The sequence below is a fragment of the Sinohyriopsis cumingii genome, unplaced genomic scaffold, assembly GCF_028554795.1.
Source record: "Sinohyriopsis cumingii isolate HCF-2022 unplaced genomic scaffold, ASM2855479v2 utg000441l, whole genome shotgun sequence".
In the NCBI taxonomy this organism is placed as follows: Eukaryota; Metazoa; Mollusca; class Bivalvia; order Unionida; family Unionidae; genus Sinohyriopsis; species Sinohyriopsis cumingii.
Genome location: NW_028315899.1, coordinates 567,109 through 589,932, shown reverse-complemented (window position 1 = coordinate 589,932; position 22,824 = coordinate 567,109). Strand labels below are relative to the sequence as shown.

Here is a 22,824-nt window from a genome sequence, read left to right as displayed (position 1 = left end):
ACACACGAATTTAACATGGTGGGCCTGTCTAGGGACAATGATGGTAGAGGGCCAAACACAACGGAGACAGAGACATACATACAGTAGTACAAGCGTGAGATTTATATATAAAGCATTACCAAGACCTGAAATCTTGATGGGGTGCTCAAAAATTTGCATAATTGTAATGATGCTATAAATAGCTATAATCAAGGAAATGCTCAACGACAAAATGGATGTGACTAAAAGTAACGTTAAAATGACGAAATTGTCCCAGAATTTAAAGGAAAATAAACATATCCCCGAAAATTAAGTTACAATGGTTTAGACTAAAATGGATAAAATTAGTAACTACTTACAATATCAACTTCTGTGACGATCGTGGATAAATACGTATGTATCTATAATCAGCTGAAATTCCTATGAAATCCCACTATCTATTTATAGCTCCAACTTGTGGGTTTTTCCTTTGGAAAATCCCACTATCTTTTTATAGCCTCAGCTTGAGTGACGTTCCTGTTTATGAATTCTAGTATATATGTATAGCTACAAAATGTGGAAATCCCCAAGTCGATATTTATAGTCTCAAAATTTTCAGCGTCAGTGACGTCACTGTAGTGAACACTAGGGGATAAACGGCAACAGTGTTGCAAGTGGCTGACCTGAATACGCGCTACTGTAGGTAGGTAGGTAGAGTGTATCTGATAGGGATAAAGTGAGTTTTATAGGGACAAACAGAGACCAATACACACACACACACACACACACAACATACGCGCGCAGACACACTCACACACACACACACATACACACACTATAAAATGGATAAAATTAGTAACTACTTACAATATCAACTTCTGTGACGATCGTGGATAAATACCTATGTATCTATAATCAGCTGAAATTCCTATGAAATCCCACTATCTATTTATAGCTCCAACTTGTGGGTTTTTCCTTTGGAAAATCCCACTATCTTTTTATAGCCTCAGCTTGAGTGACGTTCCTGTTTATGAATTCTAGTATATATGTATGGCTACAAAATGTGGAAATCCCCAAGTCGATATTTATAGTCTCAAAATTTCCAGCGTCAGTGACGTCACTGTAGTGAACACTAGGGGATAAACGGCAACAGTGTTGCAAGTGGCTGACCTGAATATGCGCTACTGTAGGTAGGTAGGTAGAGTGTATCTGATAGGGATAAAGTGAGTTTTATAGGGACAAACAGAGACCAATACACACACACACACACACACACAACATACGCGCGCAGACACACTCACACACACACACACACACACACACACACTATAAAATGGATAAAATTAGTAACTACTTACAATATCAACTTCTGTGACGATCGTGGATAAATACCTATGTATCTATAATCAGCTGAAATTCCTATGAAATCCCACTATCTATTTATAGCTCCAACTTGTGGGTTTTTCCTTTGGAAAATCCCATTATCTTTCTATAGCCTCAGCTTGAGTGACGTTCCTGTTTATGAATTCTAGTATATATGTATAGCTACAAAATGTGGAAATCCCCAAGTCGATATTTATAGTCTCAAAATTTCCAGCGTCAGTGACGTCACTGTAGTGAACACTAGGGGATAAACGGCAACAGTGTTGCAAGTGGCTGACCTGAATACGCGCTACTGTAGGTAGGTAGGTAGAGTGTATCTGATAGAGATAAAGTGAGTTTTATAGGGACAAACAGAGACCAATACACACACACACACAACATACGCGCGCAGACACACTCACTCACACACACACACACACACACACACACACTATAAAATGGATAAAATTAGTAACTACTTACAATATCAACTTCTGTGACGATCGTGGATAAATACCTATTATCTATAATCAGCTGAAATTCCTATGAAATCCCACTATCTATTTATAGCTCCAACTTATGGGTTTTTCCTTTGGAAAATCCCACTATCTTTTTATAGCCTCAGCTTGAGTGACGTTCCTGTTTATGAATTCTAGTATATATGTATAGCTACAAAATGTGGAAATCCCCAAGTCGATATTTATAGTCTCAAAATTTCCAGCGTCAATGACGTCACTGTACTGAACACTAGGGGATAAACGGCAACAGTGTTGCAAGTGGCTGACCTGAATACGCGCTACTGTAGGTAGGTAGGTAGAGTGTATCTGATAGGGATAAAGTGAGTTTTATAGGGACAAAGAGAGACCAATACACACACACAAACACACACACACACAACATACGCGCGCAGACATACGCACACACACACACACATACACACATACACACACACAGAGGGAAGAGGAAAAAAGCAAACCCCAAATATACTATCAACACAGAAGGGAGATGATACAAACCCCAAATAAACTATCCACACAAACGTACGCGAACTGATACAAACCCCAAATATACTATCAACACAGAGTGAAGAAGAAAAAGTTTTTTGAAAGCACCTAAGCCCTCACCTGCAATGACCAACTCTGCCAAACACCTACACCCCCCACTCCCAACACTACAAAACCCATTTAACCCGTTATTTTATGGCATCAGTGTGTGATTTAGGAAACATCAAGACACAAAATGATGGATGAATAGACTGACTATTGTTTACGGACTTGCATGCCTAAAGAGCGTGCGTGAAGGAAAACATCCTTCCATTTCAATTCTAACTAAAACGTGATCCAGAGGGATAGAGAGAGGTGAAAGAGCACAATTTCATAAAGTGTGAGTAAAAACAAAACACGCCATCCTTATTATACAATGTCAAGACCAAGAGACACTTACGTTTTCTTTCTGGTCTATTCTCTTTTAGAAGGTAGTATGAAATTTCACATCAGGGCCAACGCATCGACTCACATTGTCAATTTTTCCATTTCCATGTCTTTACTGGTACAGGTTCTTCATCATCTTCAATTTCTTCTTCTTCTGAATCCCTTTTCTCTGTTTCGTCTTGTTTCTGTTTCTTCTCTTTTCTCGTAGGGCACTCTGAATTCCAGTGTCCTTTCTCCTGACAACGATATATGGTATCTTGACTTTTGTCTCTCTTTCTTAGACGAAGCAGGTATTCTGGAGACAAATACCCATTTACCTTTGCAGATATAGCAAACTTCATTAGCACACACTTTCGTATGACTCTCATCAAATCAACGACCAAAAGAGTAAGTTTTGTTGCTACTTTCGCATGTGAATTATGCTTTCGTATGACTTTTAGCAAATATTTGACCAGCAGGTCGATCTGTGCTGACTCTTCCATCTTCTTGATCGTTTGAGAGTGGAATGAATACTCTGACGCTAAGACACTCTCCTTATATACAGGGACCTGCTGCGTATGAAACCTAGTCAAATGTAATTTTGCAACAAGATGAAACGATTTCATTGAGGAAGTAAAAGGCAATGATGTACCGTATCGCCTCACACAAAACCTGAAGTGTTAGCTCAGATCCGTGTCAGCGATTTCGAAGACGACATAACTGAGCTTTCATCAATGCTCTCCATTTATACCACAAAACCACGAGTCCTGATTCACGCCAAAAGAAATTTCGTTCGGTCCATAAAAAGTAGTATCACATCTGAGAAACGCAAAAACGAACTTCCAGAAAACTGAGAACGACGGCTTACACCTACAACATGAAATGTATGAGTTCAAGTAGTGCGTAAAACTTAGTCAAATTAAATTTGTATAGTCAAGACGAAACGATCTCTTTTCAAAATGTATATGATCAGAGGTTTGTTCTAGCGATCTGCACGGTTAAATTAAATGTTGATGTATTTTGCAATAAGACGGACACAATTTCCATGGGATCGCCCATGGAACCATTGTTCGTGCATTAGTTTAATTTTTTAAAATATTTTTTTTATATAAATCGCCTATAGGATAGACCCAGTAAAGCATGGCCATTCTCGTCACTGTGTGAATAGCTACTCAAGTCAATTCGAAGTGAACGCGGTAAGAAAATAAGTATAGCCAATGAAATGGCTTACAACGGGTGATGCATTGTTTTGTTTTAGGACTGTGTGGCATAATAATCCCTATGTTCTTGCGTTGTTACCATTACAGTGCAGACAGACTGAAATGTGAACTTACAAGCCCTCTTTGTGTGTGTTGTACCATTTCTTCTTACCACATCAAAATACTGAGCGTCACAGTATTGGTTCGCGTTTTCAAGCTGACCATTTTATTCATATCTCACTTAAACATTTTAACATAAACACTCACACTCACATCGGTAGAGTCAGAAGACCTGACTTTTAGCATTCTCACATTTTCTATCTCTTCTGGCTTCGGTATCAGCCCTGAAAGAAGAGCTCTTCAAGGAGGAATTCAAGAAGGAGAAAGAAGAATGGATGGAGAAGTACAGACTTCATAAACAGCAGAGAGAGCAGCAACAGCAGCTGTATGAACCTGACAGAGGCTTTGTCAACAGTTGTATCGACACCAAAGAGTTCTTCTTCTCTTTTCCGAAGAAGTAGACCTTATCCTGTGAGAAAGCCTGTCGTCAGAGGAGGTCGCCATCTTATAACCTAAGCGACCGCCATTGCTTCAAGTTCCAAAAAAAAATATTCAGGGCTACCCCATACTCTCGAAAAGAAATAACATTCCATTGCCTATGATATGTTAGTCAGTTAGAAGAAAAAATACAGAAGTGAGTCTATCAGCACATGATTTCTTTATCTTGGTTAGAAAGCGCGACTCTAAGTCCTTAGTTTCCGTCGCTTATCAAAATTTTAAAAATAGTAATGTTCTGTAAAAAAAAAGTGAGTGAGTGTTTCTTTTAGGTTTGTGCGTTTTTGTTTTTTTTTGTTAGTGATAATATGGATAATGTAAGTTCGGGTACAACGAAATTAAAAGAATTAGGCCCAGAACTCGGTGTGGAGGGAAGAAATATACGCAACAGTAGCGGGAGCAAGAAATGCAGACCTAGCCAGTTAGCACTCCACCCACCTCGAGAACACAAATAACATCTAGTCAACATCCGACTATACCTAACAAACAACCTGCCCCGGAAAAAGTGGTGGCAAAACAAAGGGCCAATTATGTTAGACAAACGGTATGGCAAACTCAAATGTAATTATCGGAGGCACTACGTTCTTTTCTGGGGCCCCGAGTGGCCGAGTGGTCCAAAGCGCTCTCCGTTACGGATCACTGTCATCTCACCTTTGTCTGCGTGGGTTCGAGTCTCGGATTCGGCTAATGTGGGTATGTGAGAAAGCTTGCCAGTAGCTTCTCGTGGGTCGGTGGTTCTTTCCGGGTTTTTTCCCGGGTTCTTCCTCCACCATTAATACTGGCCTCCATGTATAGCCTATCGCGTGCTGAAAAATGGCGTTAAACCCTACAACAACAACAACGTTCTTTTCTCACTCCGATACTACAGGCAATCTCAGCTGAAAGAACAACCACAGCAACAATAACAGCGACAGACACCATAACAGCGGATTTGAAACTATCTACCTCAACTAAAGAATTAGTATCAGAACCAGAAGAGGAAATTGAGGCGATTGAGGAGGAGGAGGAGGGGGGACGCTGACACTCGTTGAGAAGTACACCGAAATGGGACTAGATCAAGCATTGTATGACGTCAACAAAGCAGGGTAGTTTATTAGAGCCATACAATACGTTGCCTACAAATCTCTAGACACCTTTAAATCAAGACCTTCTCAATGGGGATTAGGGTCAGAGTTCTTCCCCAATTCTACAGACAAACCTACACTGGATACCCCCTCAGTCAACTGGTAGAAGCCGCTGCTTACATTGCCGCCCATCATGGCTACGCATTTCCTGATATCAAGAATCATGAGACTAGGAGTGCGGGAAAGAACGTGAAAGCAAAAGAGAGACGTGTTACCTTCTAACAGAAAAAACAGCCTTTTTTAGGGCTCCAAAAGATTGTTTTTTATTAACTAGGGAACCATATTTGGCTTGGTATCCCTCCTTGACTAAACTATTCTCGAAACAAACTTGACCCATTGGAACACCGCAACAAACTTAACTTTTTAAACCTAACAGTGACCAAACTGGTTTATGTCGCTTAGACATAATAATTTAAATAAGATCAGTATGGCTATTTTTATGTACACTAAGTACTAATATTAGATAGATATGTTAGGAAGTAGGAAATTTAACAGAATCGTTAGATTTGAACTAATTGCACAAGTGGTTAACACATTATTGGTACTTTTTACTGTCCATTAGCAAAAACGGGACTTGATTTGAAATAAGTACGGGCTAGCGTTTTGTTGAGTACTTAACACCCATGGCTGTCTTGCTGAGCACCTTTTCTCTCCTTTACCACGCTCGGACAGAAAAATGAGTGTGTGGTGAGACTATTCCCACTCATGTTTAAAGCCTTTCAGTCAGGTTGTTAAGGACTAGTTAGTCCTACACCTGAGTGGCTAAATTTAAAAGTAGTCTGTGAGTACATAAAAGCCTGGGGGATGAGGCTCTCTTTCCTTCCCCAGGAGTAATTAAAAATCACGCGGTGCGTTATTAAACCAGTGATATATGCTCCATTAGAGCGAAAATCACTTTAATTCAAGTAAGCAAGCAAGCAAGTTCGGGTACCGTCTCTAGCACTCTTGATGACACCAGCTGTCTGGGTTATTTTCTTTCTTGCAAGCCCCTATGTTTCACTTTTGTTTGTGATAATAACTTGTGATACTTCACATTTTCTAAAGTGGAAATCTTTACAAGCCGTACAAAATACAAAACTTATATGACTTTGACTTTTGACACTTGCACAGACTCTTCACTTTATAAGTGTCACGAGAAAATTGTATATCCAATTTTTACCATTTTCAAAAACACGCACACACTTGCAGCTTGACCAGAAATATGTACATCTTGTTTTGTGGATAAGTCACAGACAAGTCCAAACATATATAGGTGGTTATGAACGTTAGGAATATCCCCTCATTTTTTCAGAAATATCAAAGCTTGTATGTGCATTTTCCCTTTTCCACTCTATATTAGTGCTTAGATTTGTTCCAAAAAAAGAAAAAAGAAACGAAACAATTTTGAAGAAAAAAACAACTGAATTTTGAATTCAGGTTTCTCTCTGTTTATAATTTTTTTTCAAGTTGATGGTTCATGACAGAGTACATTCGCCTACCTTTCCAAAGTGAGAGACATTTCTTCACATGTCACTGCCTTTGTTAAATTCGGTTTCATTGGTTAGTTATCGTTAATCTTTAATTTTTTGATGCATTTCTTTTTGATAGAAGATTTAAGGCTTTCTAGTGTTGTAACGGCATTTATGTTGTTTAGTCTGTTGATGAAATTATCTATAGCAAAGTGCTTAAGATTTTTTCAGGTTTTTTATTATTTCAAGCCCAACAAAAGGAGACCAAGTTTGTTTTCAAAGAGGATTGAAACTCCACACAGTCCTAGAACAAAACAATGCATCACCCGTTGTAAGCCATTTCATTGGCTATACTTATTTTCTTACCGCGTTCACTTCGAATTGACTTGAGTAGCTATTCACACAGTGACGAGAATGGCCATGCTTTACTGGGTCTATCCTATAGGCGATTTATATAAAAAAATATTTTAAAAAATTAAACTAATGCACGAACAATGGTTCCATGGGCGATCCCATGGAAATTGTGTCCGTCTTATTGCAAAATACATCAACATTTAATTTAACCGTGCAGATCGCTAGAACAAACCTCTGATCATATACATTTTGAAAAGTGTTGTGTGACACGGATCGCCATTGTCGCTTGGTGTCTGCTTTCTTCTTCGAAAAGAGATCGTTTCGTCTTAACTATAAAAATTTAATTTGACTAAGTTTTACGCACTACTTGAACTGATACATTTCAGGTTGTAGGTGTAAGCCGTCGTTCTCAGTTTTCTGGAAGTTCGTTTTTGCGTTTCTCAGATGTGATACTACTTTTTATGGACCGAACGAAATTTCTTTTGGCGTGAATCAGGACTCGTGGTTTTGTGGTATAAATGGAGAGCATTGATGAAAGCTCAGTTATGTCGTCTTCGAAATCGCTGACACGGATCTGAGCTAACACTTCAGGTTTTGTGTGAGGCGATACGGTACATCATTGCCTTTTACTTCCTCAATGAAATCGTTTCATCTTGTTGCAAAATTACATTTGACTAGGTTTCATACGCAGCAGGTCCCTGTATACAAGGAGAGTGTCTTAGCGTCAGAGTATTCATTCCACTCTCAAACGATCAAGAAGATGGAAGAGTCAGCACAGATCGACCTGCTGGTCAAATATTTGCTAAAAGTCATACGAAAGCATAATTCACATGCGAAAGTAGCAACAAAACTTACTCTTTTGGTCGTTGATTTGATGAGAGTCATACGAAAGTGTGTGCTAATGAAGTTTGCTATATCTGCAAAGGTAAATGGGTATTTGTCTCCAGAATACCTGCTTCGTCTAAGAAAGAGAGACAAAAGTCAAGATACCATATATCGTTGTCAGGAGAAAGGACACTGGAATTCAGATTGCCCTACGAGAAAAGAGAAGAAACAGAAACAAGACGAAACAGAGAAAAGGGATTCAGAAGAAGAAGAAATTGAAGATGATGAAGAACTTGTGCCAGTAAAGACATGGAAATGGAAAAATTGACAATGTGAGCCGATGCGTTGGCCCTGATGTGAAATTTCATACTACCTTCTAAAAGAGAATAGACCAGAAAGAAAACGTAAGTGTCTCTTGGTCTTGACATTGTATAATAAGGATGGCGTGTTTTGTTTTTACTCACACTTTATGAAATTGTGCTCTTTCACCTCTCTCTATCCCTCTGGATCATGTTTTAGTTAGAATTGAAATGGAAGGATGTTTTCCTTCACGCACGCTCTTTAGGCATGCAAGTCGGTAAACAATAGTCAGTCTATTCATCCATCATTTTGTGTCTTGATGTTTCCTAAATCACACACTGATGCCATAAAATAACGGGTTAAATGGGTTTTGTAGTGTTGGGAGTGGGGGGTGTAGGTGTTTCGCAGAGTTGGTCATTGCAGGTAAGGGCTTAGGTGCTTTCAAAAAACTTTTTCTTCTTCACTCTGTGTTGATAGTATATTTGGGGTTTGTATCAGTTCGCGTACGTTTGTGTGGATAGTTTATTTGGGGTTTGTATCATCTCCCTTCTGTGTTGATAGTATATTTGGGGTTTGTTTATTTCCTCTTCCCTCTGTGTGTGTGTATGTGTGTATGTGTGTGTGTGTGCGTATGTCTGCGCGCGTATGTTGTGTGTGTGTGTGTTTGTGTGTGTGTATTGGTCTCTCTTTGTCCCTATAAAACTCACTTTATCCCTATCAGATACACTCTACCTACCTACCTACAGTAGCGCGTATTCAGGTCAGCCACTTGCAACACTGTTGCCGTTTATCCCCTAGTGTTCAGTACAGTGACGTCATTGACGCTGGAAATTTTGAGACTATAAATATCGACTTGGGGATTTCCACATTTTGTAGCTATACATATATACTAGAATTCATAAACAGGAACGTCACTCAAGCTGAGGCTATAAAAAGATAGTGGGATTTTCCAAAGGAAAAACCCACAAGTTGGAGCTATAAATAGATTGTGGGATTTCATAGGAATTTCAGCTGATTATAGATAATAGGTATTTATCCACGATCGTCACAGAAGTTGATATTGTAAGTAGTTACTAATTTTATCCATTTTATAGTGTGTGTGTGTGTGTGTGTGTATGTGTGTGTGTGTGTGTGTGAGTGTGTCTGCGCGCGTATGTTGTGTGTGTGTGTGTGTGTGTATTGGTCTCTGTTTGTCCCTATAAAACTCACTTTATCCCTATCAGATACACTCTACCTACCTACCTACAGTAGCGCGTATTCAGGTCAGCCACTTGCAACACTGTTGCCGTTTATCCCCTAGTGTTCAGTACAGTGACGTCATTGACGCTGGAAATTTTGAGACTATAAATATCGACTTGGGGATTTCCACATTTTGTAGCTATACATATATACTAGAATTCATAAACAGGAACGTCACTCAAGCTGAGGCTATAAAAAGATAGTGGGATTTTCCAAAGGAAAAACCCACAAGTTGGAGCTATAAATAGATAGTGGGATTTCATAGGAATTTCAGCTGATTATAGATACATACGTATTTATCCACGATCGTCACAGAAGTTGATATTGTAAGTAGTTACTAATTTTATCCATTTTAGTCTAAACCATTGTAACTTAATTTTCGGGGATATGTTTATTTTCCTTTAAATTCTGGGACAATTTCGTCATTTTAACGTTACTTTTAGTCACATCCATTTTGTCGTTGAGCATTTCCTTGATTATAGCTATTTATAGCATCATTACAATTATGCAAAGTTTTGAACACCCCATCAAGATTTCAGGTCTTGGTAATGCTTTATATATAAATCTCACGCTTGTACTACTGTATGTATGTCTCTGTCTCCGTTGTGTTTGGCCCTCTAACATCATTGTCCCTAGACAGGCCCACCATGTTAAATTCGTGTGTGTGTGTGTGTGTGTGTGTGTGTTTTATATCCCTCTCCCCTGTTCCATTTCCATAGACCCATCAGGTCGGGACCGTATTAAAATAGGGTCCCAACCCTATTCCATTTCCCATGTTAATTTCCCCTTGAGGCTATACAGTCCCACTATCTATTCCCATGTTCAATTCCCCTTGAGGCTAGAGTGACCCAAGACTTTTTCCCATGTTCAATTCCCCTTGAGGCTAGAGTGTCCCAAGACTTTTTCCCATGTTAAATTCCCCTTGAGGCTAGATTGTCCCACGATTTTTCTCCATGTTAAATTTCCATTGAGGCTAGATTGTCCCAAGGGGTCCTGTAATGATAATTCCCATTGAGGCTAGTGTATCCCCATTTACTACTTATGTTTTATGCAATAACCTGTTTTTCGTCATTAACCTGCATCGCAAGGAGCTTAGTTGTCTCTTTCGTAACCCTTTTTCTGTTTCGTCTTTCGTCCTTTTCAAAGTTTTCCTTGTACAATAATGCATATACTTTTCCCTTTCATAATGTTCGCGTTACGTGTGCATATTCTCATGTAGCCATCATACAATCTTCCATAACATTAAACCATGTCTACATTTTGTAACTATTGTACAAATGAAGACTTCATTCATGGTCAGCACTCTCATGAAATGAGGACTTTGACTGAACGGAACTCCATAGGTGAACTAGATGATTTTCAGACTCAGAACGGACTGACTAAATGAATCTTTCTGACTTTATTTACAACTTTATATTCCAAAACTCGTGTTTCGTATAGGCATTCAATCATTGACAGACTGATACTTCATAATAATATTATTAATAGTTTTGGTTTGGTTTTGGTGTTTTACGGCAAATTAACACAAATGGGTTATTTATTGACGAGTCAATTGAATTGCTCAAAGACACACATCGGTAGGTGACACAAGCTAGTCCAACGGTAAGTTTCGGTAGGATTCGAACCTGCACCCTTTCGTTAGTCTGTCGGGCACATTTACCTCTGAACCACAGAGGTTCACTAAAATAACAACACAATAATAATAATAATAATAGTAATAAAGATGAGAAGAAGAAGAACTATTATTATTATTGAAGATTATTATTATTATTACTGAAGATTATTATTATTATTATTATTATTATTATTATTTGTTGTTGTTGTATTATGAAAAGACAGCCTTGATAACAACTACTAATTTTACTACTGCCACTATCATTTGTACTGCTACTAATACTCTTACAACAACTATTACTACTTTTCAGCACGATACCCAACTCATTGTTCTGGAAGCTAAACAATTAGTTATCAGTGAAGTAAGGACACTCTAAAAAAAGGTCCTAGCCACAGAATTTATGAGCATTAAATATATTTTTAAGCAAACGATATAGGCAGAAAACCTAAAGAGTTCGCGTACATTATATTCTAAATTTGATACTTATCACCTTAATCCATTTCATGCAGACATTTCAGTGAAAATCTACAGAATTATTATCTACATCGTTAGGAGATTACAATTATTAAATAGTATATGTTGTAAGGAATGGTATAATTGAAGTGAATTTTTCTTGAACTGGGGGAAAACGAAGAAACTTCTAAAATCAGATTGCAAGCCTCCAATCAAAGTATTCTAGTACAGACTTTCAACTCACATCACCATAGCAACACAGCCATCTGATGTAGCTGTGGCAGTGGTGTTATGCAAAACTAACGGTCAAGTACAGGTCAAGTCGGCACTGAAGATACATTTTCCTTGCCTAATGTTTTAAGCTTATTTAGTAATGTTATGTATTCGCCGCTTACGCGACTTCAAATGAGGATATTTTAACTTTCAAAATTTTATACACATTTTTAATGGAGTTGGATTAAATTAGTTAAAGTTCGTGGCAAATGAAAAACTATATGAAAGTAATCTGACCAAATCCAGCTAATGTTTATGATGCCGTGGTGGAAAACTTACATATTCTCCAAGTGAAAGCAGTATATAATAAATTGCTTTAATCCCAAAAGGAATACTCTTTCCTTGCAAGGGGGAGAACATAAATAAAACTTTACAAGTTCAAAAGAATGCAAAATTACTATTCTTCTCGTCTGAACGATTTTATCACAGCGCATAAGCAATAAATATTTACATAGGCACATTTTTGTGCTATGAAGAGGGAAACTATATGCATTAACAAGGGTTTTCATATATTACGCCAAAAAATAAGAATTGTTTAAAACTCACTGCTTAAGATTTCATTGAATATAAAGTTCAATATTCGCCAAACCCTTATTAAATCTTTAACGCAAAAATACAAAAGTTTACCAGACATATATAATTGACGCTCACGGCAAGTAATACACAGTTTTAAATGCTAATTATTAAGTCATAAATGTCAAATTTACAAACACTTACAAATAATTCCTATTATTTAAACTTAATTTTTCATGCAGTTACAAAATCATTGACATGTCCTTAATATATATATATATATATATATATATATATATATATATATATATATATATATATATATATATATATATATATATATGTGTGTGTGTGTGTGTGTGTGTGTGTGTGTGTGTGGAAAAACTCTTATAAATGTTTGAAACTATAGGCAACTATGTACGTATAATTAATATTAAATCTATACAAGTTACTGACACATGTTTGACCTTATCACCCGAGAAATGTTACACATACAGGATAAATATGAACGTATATAAATCCAGAGAGAAGTCTATTTTAGATCTTTAAAATTATTTAATTGATATAAGTTCTACAGCTCCTTATGCTATTGTGCTTCAAGAGAATATTGATCAATTCACTCACCTTTAACATCCTGGCAACGGAAATGAAATTCTGCGCGTGCGCATTTTGTGTGGAGCAGAAAGAAAAAAAACAAGCAAGTGAATTCAAATGTCGACTAAAATGAGCCATTACGTGAAAACTTTGCCTGAAAAGAGCAAATATAGGTACTATAAAATGTTATCTAGCCTTGGATTCGATAAACCTGAGTTCTTTAACCTGATGAAACATTTTTCAGGAGAATTTGTTTTTCTACAGTTAAAATGCCTACTTTTAACGTTTACAAACATACCTGTTGAAATGTACTGGACACATGTAACAATATCTCGAAATATTAACTAATACCACGCTGGATTGATATCAACAGTTTGAATTATCATAAAACTAAAGGTGTCATTGATTATAAACCGATATATGTTTTTTACAATAACCAGATAATGAGATCAAAAGATTGACCGAACAAGTACTTAGAGCCAATGAATATTGATTATTTTATCCTCAAAACCCGACAGATATAATTTATTGCAAGTGTAAATGGTACCGTATTGAAATGGGACTATAGTTGCCGAAGTGTTAGGATAAATGATATCGTAGTTAAAGAATATCCTGACCGACTGAGATCTCAACATTCTACATTATAGCTGAAAACAGTGCAAGTCAGTATACATATTTGCAGTATGCTCACACAAGAAAGATTGTAACAACCAAAGGGGTTTCTTGACCGAGCGATGTCAAAAGATGTCAAACCCTGGCGCGAATCCCGCTAGGAGTCATAAGTTTCGCCAGATTCCAAAGACTCCTATACAGCTACTTTTGTAAACTGGAAAGTCCAAAGTGTTCATTCTATAAATAATATTTATCTATTTCATACATGACCACAAATCTGACAATTTCCCAATTGTCTGTCAACCGCACAACGGCATGGTTTCTCCTCATTAACTTTCCGTAACGTACCGCCAGTATTTCACGCCGTGAAACTATACAACTCAACAACCTAACACATGGAACTACTTTTCCTACGCAACCTTCGGCCAGTCAAATCGTGATTTTAAGCCGCATTTCTTCTGTACCTTTGCATGATATTTACCATCATAGCAACAATAAACGGCGCCTGCCGACGGACGAACAGTCCCTTCTCGTTTATTCCATTGTATAATGTACCAGTCTCTAATCATAAATACTGCACCTGGAGTCATACGATCAATTCACGCAATTAGATTTTAGTAAGGACTTCTGAGCGACAGGGACACTCCTGCGGTTCTGACCTGAATTCACTTAAATTAAGCCGTGGCATTATGGAAAGTCACCCACACTTCACACCGTGACGTTTGCCCTTAGTAATTGGCTAATTATTTATGTCTGAGGACTATATTTTCAGTACCGGCTTCCCATAATCAAACACGTAATCAAAAAAAATCATAAAACCTTACAATGGAGAGCTATTAACAAATGCGCAATCTATAAATTTGTTTCAATATTATCCTGACCTGGGAATTGTATGAACTATTTTAAATATTTGTAATGTACTCATAGATGGGCAATGTAGTTTTGCTTTCTGCCTTGCTTATAAAATGTATTATGTTTGGTCGACAAAAGATACTTAAGAGAGGATAAAAAGAAGTTTAGTTAAACGATCGTGAAATGAAATAAATACTGGGGACAATAGCGTACGTTATATCAAACCTATACATGAATCACAGAGATTAATTTTGATTTTGCCTAACAGTCAGTCTGTCCACACTCGAAATAGGGAAAGGGGTCAATAATGCAAAAGTCGACCACTGTCTGATAACCGACGCCCATCTGGCACTGCCATATACTGCAAGATTTTCCGTAACAAAGAGCATTACGGCCTGTAGATTTAATGGCATATACATCGTTCAATTATTGTTGGAAGCTTATTCCATTTGGTCTGTATCTAGCTAAAAACAAAAAGTGAATCCAAGAGACGATTTGTTTGCAGTTAGTATCACTGCACATGGATGATCTCAGAGGAAAAGCAGATCTCACAGAATATTTTGTTAGAGCTCGCGCAAAGAAACTCTGAAAATATAAGAAGAAAGCTAACACCACCTACTTAAACTAGTCGCTAACAGTCAGGTGGCTTTGTGAAATAACACTTACGCGCCTGTCTAAAGCATCATTTTTTCACACAAGTATATTCAGAAACTTATAAGCTCCAAGCAATCAGATGAACAAGGAGATATTGTGGTGCCATTTTCGTGTCAATGCTATCAAAATGTCTCAAAACAGATAAATGTTATATAAAATACCATACAAGTCTCTTTTAAGGGTTAGAATTGAGTGTTTAACTTTTGTCTTATTTAGTCTGTGAATAAGGTGTAGAAAAAATAAAAGACGGTGTCATAATCATGTCAAAACATCATTTTAATGACGGAAGTACCTCCAATTGATCTGAGTGATAAAACGAGAAACGTTCTTCAGCAAGATTTATAGTAACACAATTATTTCTACCAAGATAACCTAAAGATAACAATGTGGTCATGGTATTTGCTTGAGTCAAACCATGACAACCGAACATTTCTGACAGTTGAAACTTCAAAGTTCAGTACACGTCAGTCTGGCTTTGGGGCACTTTCACCTTCGACAACCTTCAGACTTGCAACCGCATTCTATTAGCTCTCTACAACCTTCAGACGATTCAGTAAGAGTCCTTAAGATCGGCTGTCAATGGTCATCTTCTATTGACCACCCCCATCATTTTGTTGTGTCCGGTGCGTGTCGCATTATTGCCTCTGTTCTTCTTTAAGTCACCTGACTACCTGACTGCAGAAATGTACTACTCTCGCTACCGGTAAATTTGACTATACTCATGTTCGAGTCAATGTACCCAGTCACAAATAGTAACTACAACTGGCTGTTGTCACGGTAGCAAATAATTGTATGATAATGAGAAAGATCTATTTAGAAACTACAAGTGGCTGTTGTCACGGTAGCAAATAATTGCATGATAATGAGAAAGATTTATTTCTTCATTTGTATTATCTAGCATGTTTGGCTGGTGGAGTGTTGTAGTGCTTTATCATTTTAAGCCAACAACACAGACCTGAATACCTGAGTAGGTATGGCTAAAGCAGTAGAATCAGTGGCTAAACGAAATTTTGTGTATCTATTTGATTGTACCGTATTATGTCGTGCTGGTAGTCTAATAAATCCCCATGTTACATATGTAGACACAGTTGTGTACTTAGCCCTTTCAGCACAGCTTATAATGTTTGATTTCGTTGTACTATTATTTATTTAGTTGCTTTGGGGGTCTGTACAAATGAGTTAAAGGCATTTTATTAGACATACCAAGTTCATACATTAGTGGGAATAAATTAATTTTACTATAAATCCTTGAATAAAAGTCTATCATCCAGTGAAAATTAGGAAGCAAATGATAGCCACATTTTGCACCCGTTAAGTTTAACTGTGCTGCTAAGCTACACCGCCGCCATGAAAAAGATACAAACACACCACATTGAGAAAACTGTTTAAGCAGGCGAAAATCCAATGAGTTGGTCTAAATACGCACGTACATTAGCACGTACAATTTCATCTATACTTTTTCGACCAGTTTTTGACCCAAAATGTACGTCTAGACAAAGAAAAGTTGAACAGATGCAGTATTCATTTAGAATTTTTAAAGATCAGACTGGTCAACTATTGGTCCTTACAATATTTAGCCTATTGTATTTGTTTCCTTAGGTGGAAGGGTTATTGCAAAATCGTGTTAACAAGCTTAGGAAAGAAGGAAGGCGGACCAAAGAAAATAAATATTACTCATCAGCGTAACAAACAGATGGGAGGGTATTTCTTTGTGTCATCATTCAAAACGAAACAACGTTTTTTATAGACATATTCCTTCCAAGCTAAATATTTTTCTTGAATGACCTCAACATGAAAATCTGATTGTTCTGTCAAGATACCTGGCTGAACTGATGAACCCTATACTATACTAGGGTTTGTTTCAAAGGTACAATGCAAACTGAGATATAGGAAAATACCTTGAATTAGGTAAATGAAATGGCATAGCATAACACTGTATTTCCAGTCTATTTGGCTAGGGGTATGGCTTGATCCAGGTGAACAAATTTAAATACTGTATGTTGTGTATTTCTTGTTTTATATCCAGCTAGTGTATGCACGGTATTATGGTAGGACTCTTGACAGTTTCCAGGTTATGAGCCAAGAGCATGTCCCTAATGTAGTGCCATGATCAGAGATATGTGTTAGATATCAAAATGCATACATTCCCTTGCGTCCATTAAGTGTATATGTAGTTCTAGGTTGAGGGTCTTAATAGTTTCCAAGTTATGAGCCATGGTCAATTTCCCATTCACACACACACACACACACACACACACACACACACACATATATATGTGTATATAGGGCTCCTGTTGTACATTAAGAGATTACGTCTGTGTTATAAATCAGATAATATTTGCTATATACAGCGCAAATATACGTGTAACAAAAAATGAAATTTGTGAGTGTTTTCAAAACACTTATTGAAGTATGGTGTTCTTTTCATTCTCTTCCAGATAACCATGGAGACGTTGTGGTTGAAATGGGGAATCAAACAGGCGATAGATTACCCACGCATCCACCACCAACTGGTACCACAAAGAGTTGACATAGATGAAGGCTTCCCACAGGTATTAACACAAAAACAGTAACATTTTTATTATATCAGATGTCAGTGTTTAATCTACATTTTTGGCTTTCTATATTTGGCTATACGTCAAAATAGACATCCCACGTGTTCTCAACGTGTCTTCCTTCTCTCTGATCCTCGGGTGTCGCCTCTCACTTCCACCCGGAAAGCTTCCTGTGGAATAAGAAGGGTCATATAAATACGGTCTCCTGGTTCTACTCTCAGGATAATTAACCAAACTCTCACAGACCTTCCATCAGAAAAAAAAAGAGAATAAATTATCAGGTCGACTCACGCGCTCACATCTAAATATTCCATACACACTTGGTTCTACAATATTCCATACACACTTGGCTCTACAATATTCCATACACACTTGGCTCTACAATATTCCATACACACTTGGCTCTACAATATTCCATACACACTTGGCTCTACAATATTCCATACACACTTGGTTCTACAATATTCCATACACACTTGGCTCTACAATGTTCCATACACACTTGGCTCTACAATATTCCTTACACACTTGGCTCTACAATATTCCATACACACTTGGCTCTACAATATTCCATACACACTTGGCTCTACAATATTCCATACACACTTGGTTCTACAATATTCCATACACACTTGGCTCTACAATATTCCATACACACTTGGCTCTACAATATTCCATACACACTTGGTTCTACAATATTCCATACACACTTGGTTCTACAATATTCCATACACACTTGGTTCTACAATATTCCATACACACTTGGTTCTACAATATTCCATACACACTTGGTTCTACAATGATTGTACTATCACAATAACAGTATTATCAACGACTTATGATACATGCATACACATCCCTAATTGTTAACTTATCGATATAGTAAACTCATCCAGATCAACAATCATACGCATTTCCTACCTTACGAATTATAAACGACACATAAAATATACAAATACCTAATAATATGTGCACAAGTCAAACAATGACTAACTCTGCATATTTCACAATATATATATATATATATATATATATATATATATATATATATATATATATATATATATATATATATATATATATATATATATATATACACGAATAAGGCAAATTCACGTTCTAACATAATTCACTGATAAATTCATTTATGCATTACGATGGAACATAGCAAATTCCACGATCCAACAATCTAATACGTTAATGTTGCAGGCTAGTAATTCGCCACACCCTACGTTACGACATATACATAATTCAGTTGTATATTGAAGATTCCATTTCTAATAAAGTAAATGTACATAATAACGTATCAATCTTACAACACCTAGCTAGGAAAGTGAGACACTTTCTGGCGAGATAATTTACCTCAAGAAGCCTTCGTTCACAATCCAACTAAGAATTTCCCTGAAAGTCCTTTTCCGATTTTAACGGCACTCGCAGAGCAGTCTGGTGTATTCCAACTTCTCTATGATGTACTCTTGCCAAAGTCCAAACATGCACTAATCGGAAAAATGGACTTAGTCCTAACACATTCCTTATTGAGACTCCGCCCTAGATTTGAATCTCTCGATTCCGATTGGATACGGCCCGGTCTCTTTGAAAACTGCCCCGAGTAATTTCTCATTTACCAGTCTATCTCGAATTCCCGGTCATGACGCCACTGACTGAGTAAAATATAACCCAAAACGTCTCTACTCACACGTAAAATTCCCTTATAATGTAACCGTGAACGGGTCGTTGCGTAACGGTTACACAGCATACGCAGTTTCTTTGTCCAGAGTTGGGTCTAAAGTCAAAATCTGGATAATACTTATTGACATTATCCATATGTTTTAGCTACGAATTAACTATAGGAAAATATGTGTTTACATGAACCATGAACATCAGCAAAATTTCCCCAATTGGGGGGACGGTGCATTGTATGGGGCAGGATTTAATTTTCAGGAGATATTAATTTAAAGGATCCATCAATATTTCTTTTACCGTATTTACTTATTCCACAATTTTTACTTTAGGTCATAATTGATGGACTGAGAGCAAAGGGCCACAACATAACGATGAAGCCTTCAGCCGATTCTAGGGTACAGGGGATTCTCCAGAGGGGCAAAGGCAACATCTACGCCAATAGTGATTACAGAAAGTTCGGTGTCCCAGATGGTTACTAACACATTTATTTTCACAGCTTATTCCTTTTCACTCAAGAAATAATATCTTAGAATTTCGATCTATAACCAAACAAGATCTTGGCTTCATTGTTGCAGCTATATATTCAGTGATACATGTAGTTCCCTATTAAACCGGTACTTTAACAAAATATTTATCTTTTCTTTGATAAAGAGCGCTTTCAAAAGGAATTCTTTAATATAGGTCCAGCTGGAAGGATGAATTGATGAGACTGTTATAAAAGCATGTTAAGCAACCTATGTTTGACTCATTTTCCACTTATTTGTTTCTAACGGGTTCAGTTTCGTATACGTGATAATTGGATGGTGTAATCGCTATGTTTTATTTCCAATCATTAAAATATATCACATTAAAATGGTGATTTTCCTCCAAAGAGAATAACAGAGCCCTATCTAATACAATTTTTGTTACAACATGTTTTCATAACTGTTCCACTTAATATATGAAAATATTGGCGCATAAAAGGTGTTCTTTTGAGCACAAAACATTGCAACAAATACCAATCTTGACGAATAAATAATAATACTGTATTTCCCTAACAATTGTAAATCTGTGCGATTCTGTAAACTGTGCAGTAAATTAACATTTCAAGATTGTTGGCATACAAAAAATAAACATAACAATTTTTAACATTATCTGTATATGTTTGTGTGTTGTTTTGCGATATTTGAACAAAAAGAAGTTTGACATTCGTATACAGGCTTCCGTTAAGCAGAGAAACAGACACTGACAGGTTTGTGCCTGTCAGCTTGACAAACTTATGTTTCAGAAAGTGAAAAGAATATTAGTTTAATTAGTTTAATTTGCTTCAGACCAGGACTAAGATAAGGTGGGCAAAATTATTTGTTCGCTGTTTAAAAATGAAATAATAAATGAAATTATCACTTTTGAGCAGAACTCTACGTGGACCTAAATGACATTGACAATCAGAAATGCTGCTTATCAGACAGCTATTTCTATAACAGACATTTTATATCACTTTGATTCAACTGTCAGCGGGATGAACTGGATTTATTCATAGGCCAACCAGGCTGGATTCATCCATTTAGCACTTCTATAGTTCGACAATGGCTGTTGATGTTAGCAATTCAACCAAAATATTCATGTCTTCAAACATAAAAAATAATTGTGTTGACGCTATTACCTTATTTCGATTAAATACATCAGTTTGTTTGTTTGTCTTTTAGTAGGGATTGGTTGGAGGGGGGTCCTTTAAAACAAATGCAATCGAACTCTTTCGTTTCGGACAGGGATGTAGACAGTGACATCAAACGGTTGTCACAAAAATATGCCTGACAGAGATATCAGCGGTTCTCACTAAAATACGGTTAACTTTTCAGTAGGACAGCAGTGACCGTTGATGTAACATCAACGGCTGTCACTTAAATATGCTTGACTTTGAATAGTGACATTAATGGCTGTAAGCGAGAAAGGTCTAATTTGCAATAAAAATACGTATTGAGTTCATGATACAATGTTAAAATTATTGGTAGGCAGTACAAGTACCAAGGGTGGATACGTACCTTCATGAGTACATTTAAATACTGCCTGGAGAAATAAACGATCTGCCTACAAACAGTTAATTTTAGGTCAGTCAATGATTGCCTTAAGATATTTACTTAAACATGAAATGGCGAATCATGATTTCTTTCTTATGAATATGTATGTTAAAAATCAGAAATAACAGTACCTGATTCGTTCTTTGATATTTTATTGGTATGATGGTGCTTTAATTTTTCTAAATTTATTTTTTATTCTGCTTGTTTTTATTTTGCTATTGTTGCTGTTAAGCTGTTTTCCTTTTATTGCTGTTGTAGACGATGATTTGCAAATTCTTTCCTCAAGGCAACTTAGTGCTGCGACATAGGTGAGGCAGCACCATGGATAGAACATTGATAACTTTACATCGTATGGATTATCTCCCTTTACAAGCTAAACCACTCTGAATTCGTCAACCTGGTTGTAAGCACAGCGGCTCATATTGTTGCTTACAACTGACCTGTCATACATGTACTATGTAATAATTACAAGGGAGGACACTTGTTTTCTCGTTCGCACGACCTATTTAAGAATAAATGCTGATATTTCAAGCTACGCTTTGCGTAGCTTAATACATTTAATGCCGATATTTAGCTCAGACATTCGACTGTGTATCCCTTATTAAACAGTGTGACTTAATATCAAGGTATGCATTTCATTTTCCCACGCTACCGCTCGACATGACCCTGATCGCGCCCGCTTAATATACAAGTGAGATCCCGCTGAATGGAATACTGTCCTCTCATTTGTTAAAAGAAAATGACGTCCTGTATTTATTTATAACTTATTTTCAGCTGGCAAATGAGAAGATAGTATTCCATTCAGTGCGTTGTTCTTGCGCATTAAACGGGCGCGTTCAGGGCCATTTTGAGCGGTAGTGTGGGAAAATAATTTGGCATTCCTTAAAGTATGATATTAAGTTAAACATTTTTTTTTAAATAGATCTCTAATACAAGTAAAACCATGGATATTATTTTAAACTTCTTAGCTGATATGTATTACCATGTTAGAAACATTTATTAGATTTTGAATTCAGCTGATATTATTAATAATAATAATAATAGCACAAAGAACAACAACGACCATAATAACAATAATAATAATGTCTACATTAAGATTTCCATTTCAATGTTAGTGAAACTTATGACATGTTAAATATCATCCAAATAAAAATAAAACATTATTAGTTAAAAATACTTATATTCATTAT

General features: G+C 36.8%; 1 protein-coding gene across 1 annotated transcript in view; it reads left to right on the top strand.

Moving 5' to 3' along the window:
* LOC149774041 (glutathione hydrolase 1 proenzyme-like) overlaps positions 1 to 21,253 on the top strand; it is a 67,566-nt gene extending 46,313 nt beyond the window's left edge. Inside the window, exons 11-12 of the mRNA XM_089945859.1 lie at positions 17,778 to 17,891; positions 19,907 to 21,253. Coding sequence (XP_089801985.1) covers positions 17,778 to 17,891; positions 19,907 to 20,056 — 264 coding nt within the window. The 3' untranslated portion in view covers positions 20,057 to 21,253. The remainder of the gene's footprint in view (positions 1 to 17,777; positions 17,892 to 19,906) is intronic.
* Positions 21,254 to 22,824: the final 1,571 nt, after the last annotated feature.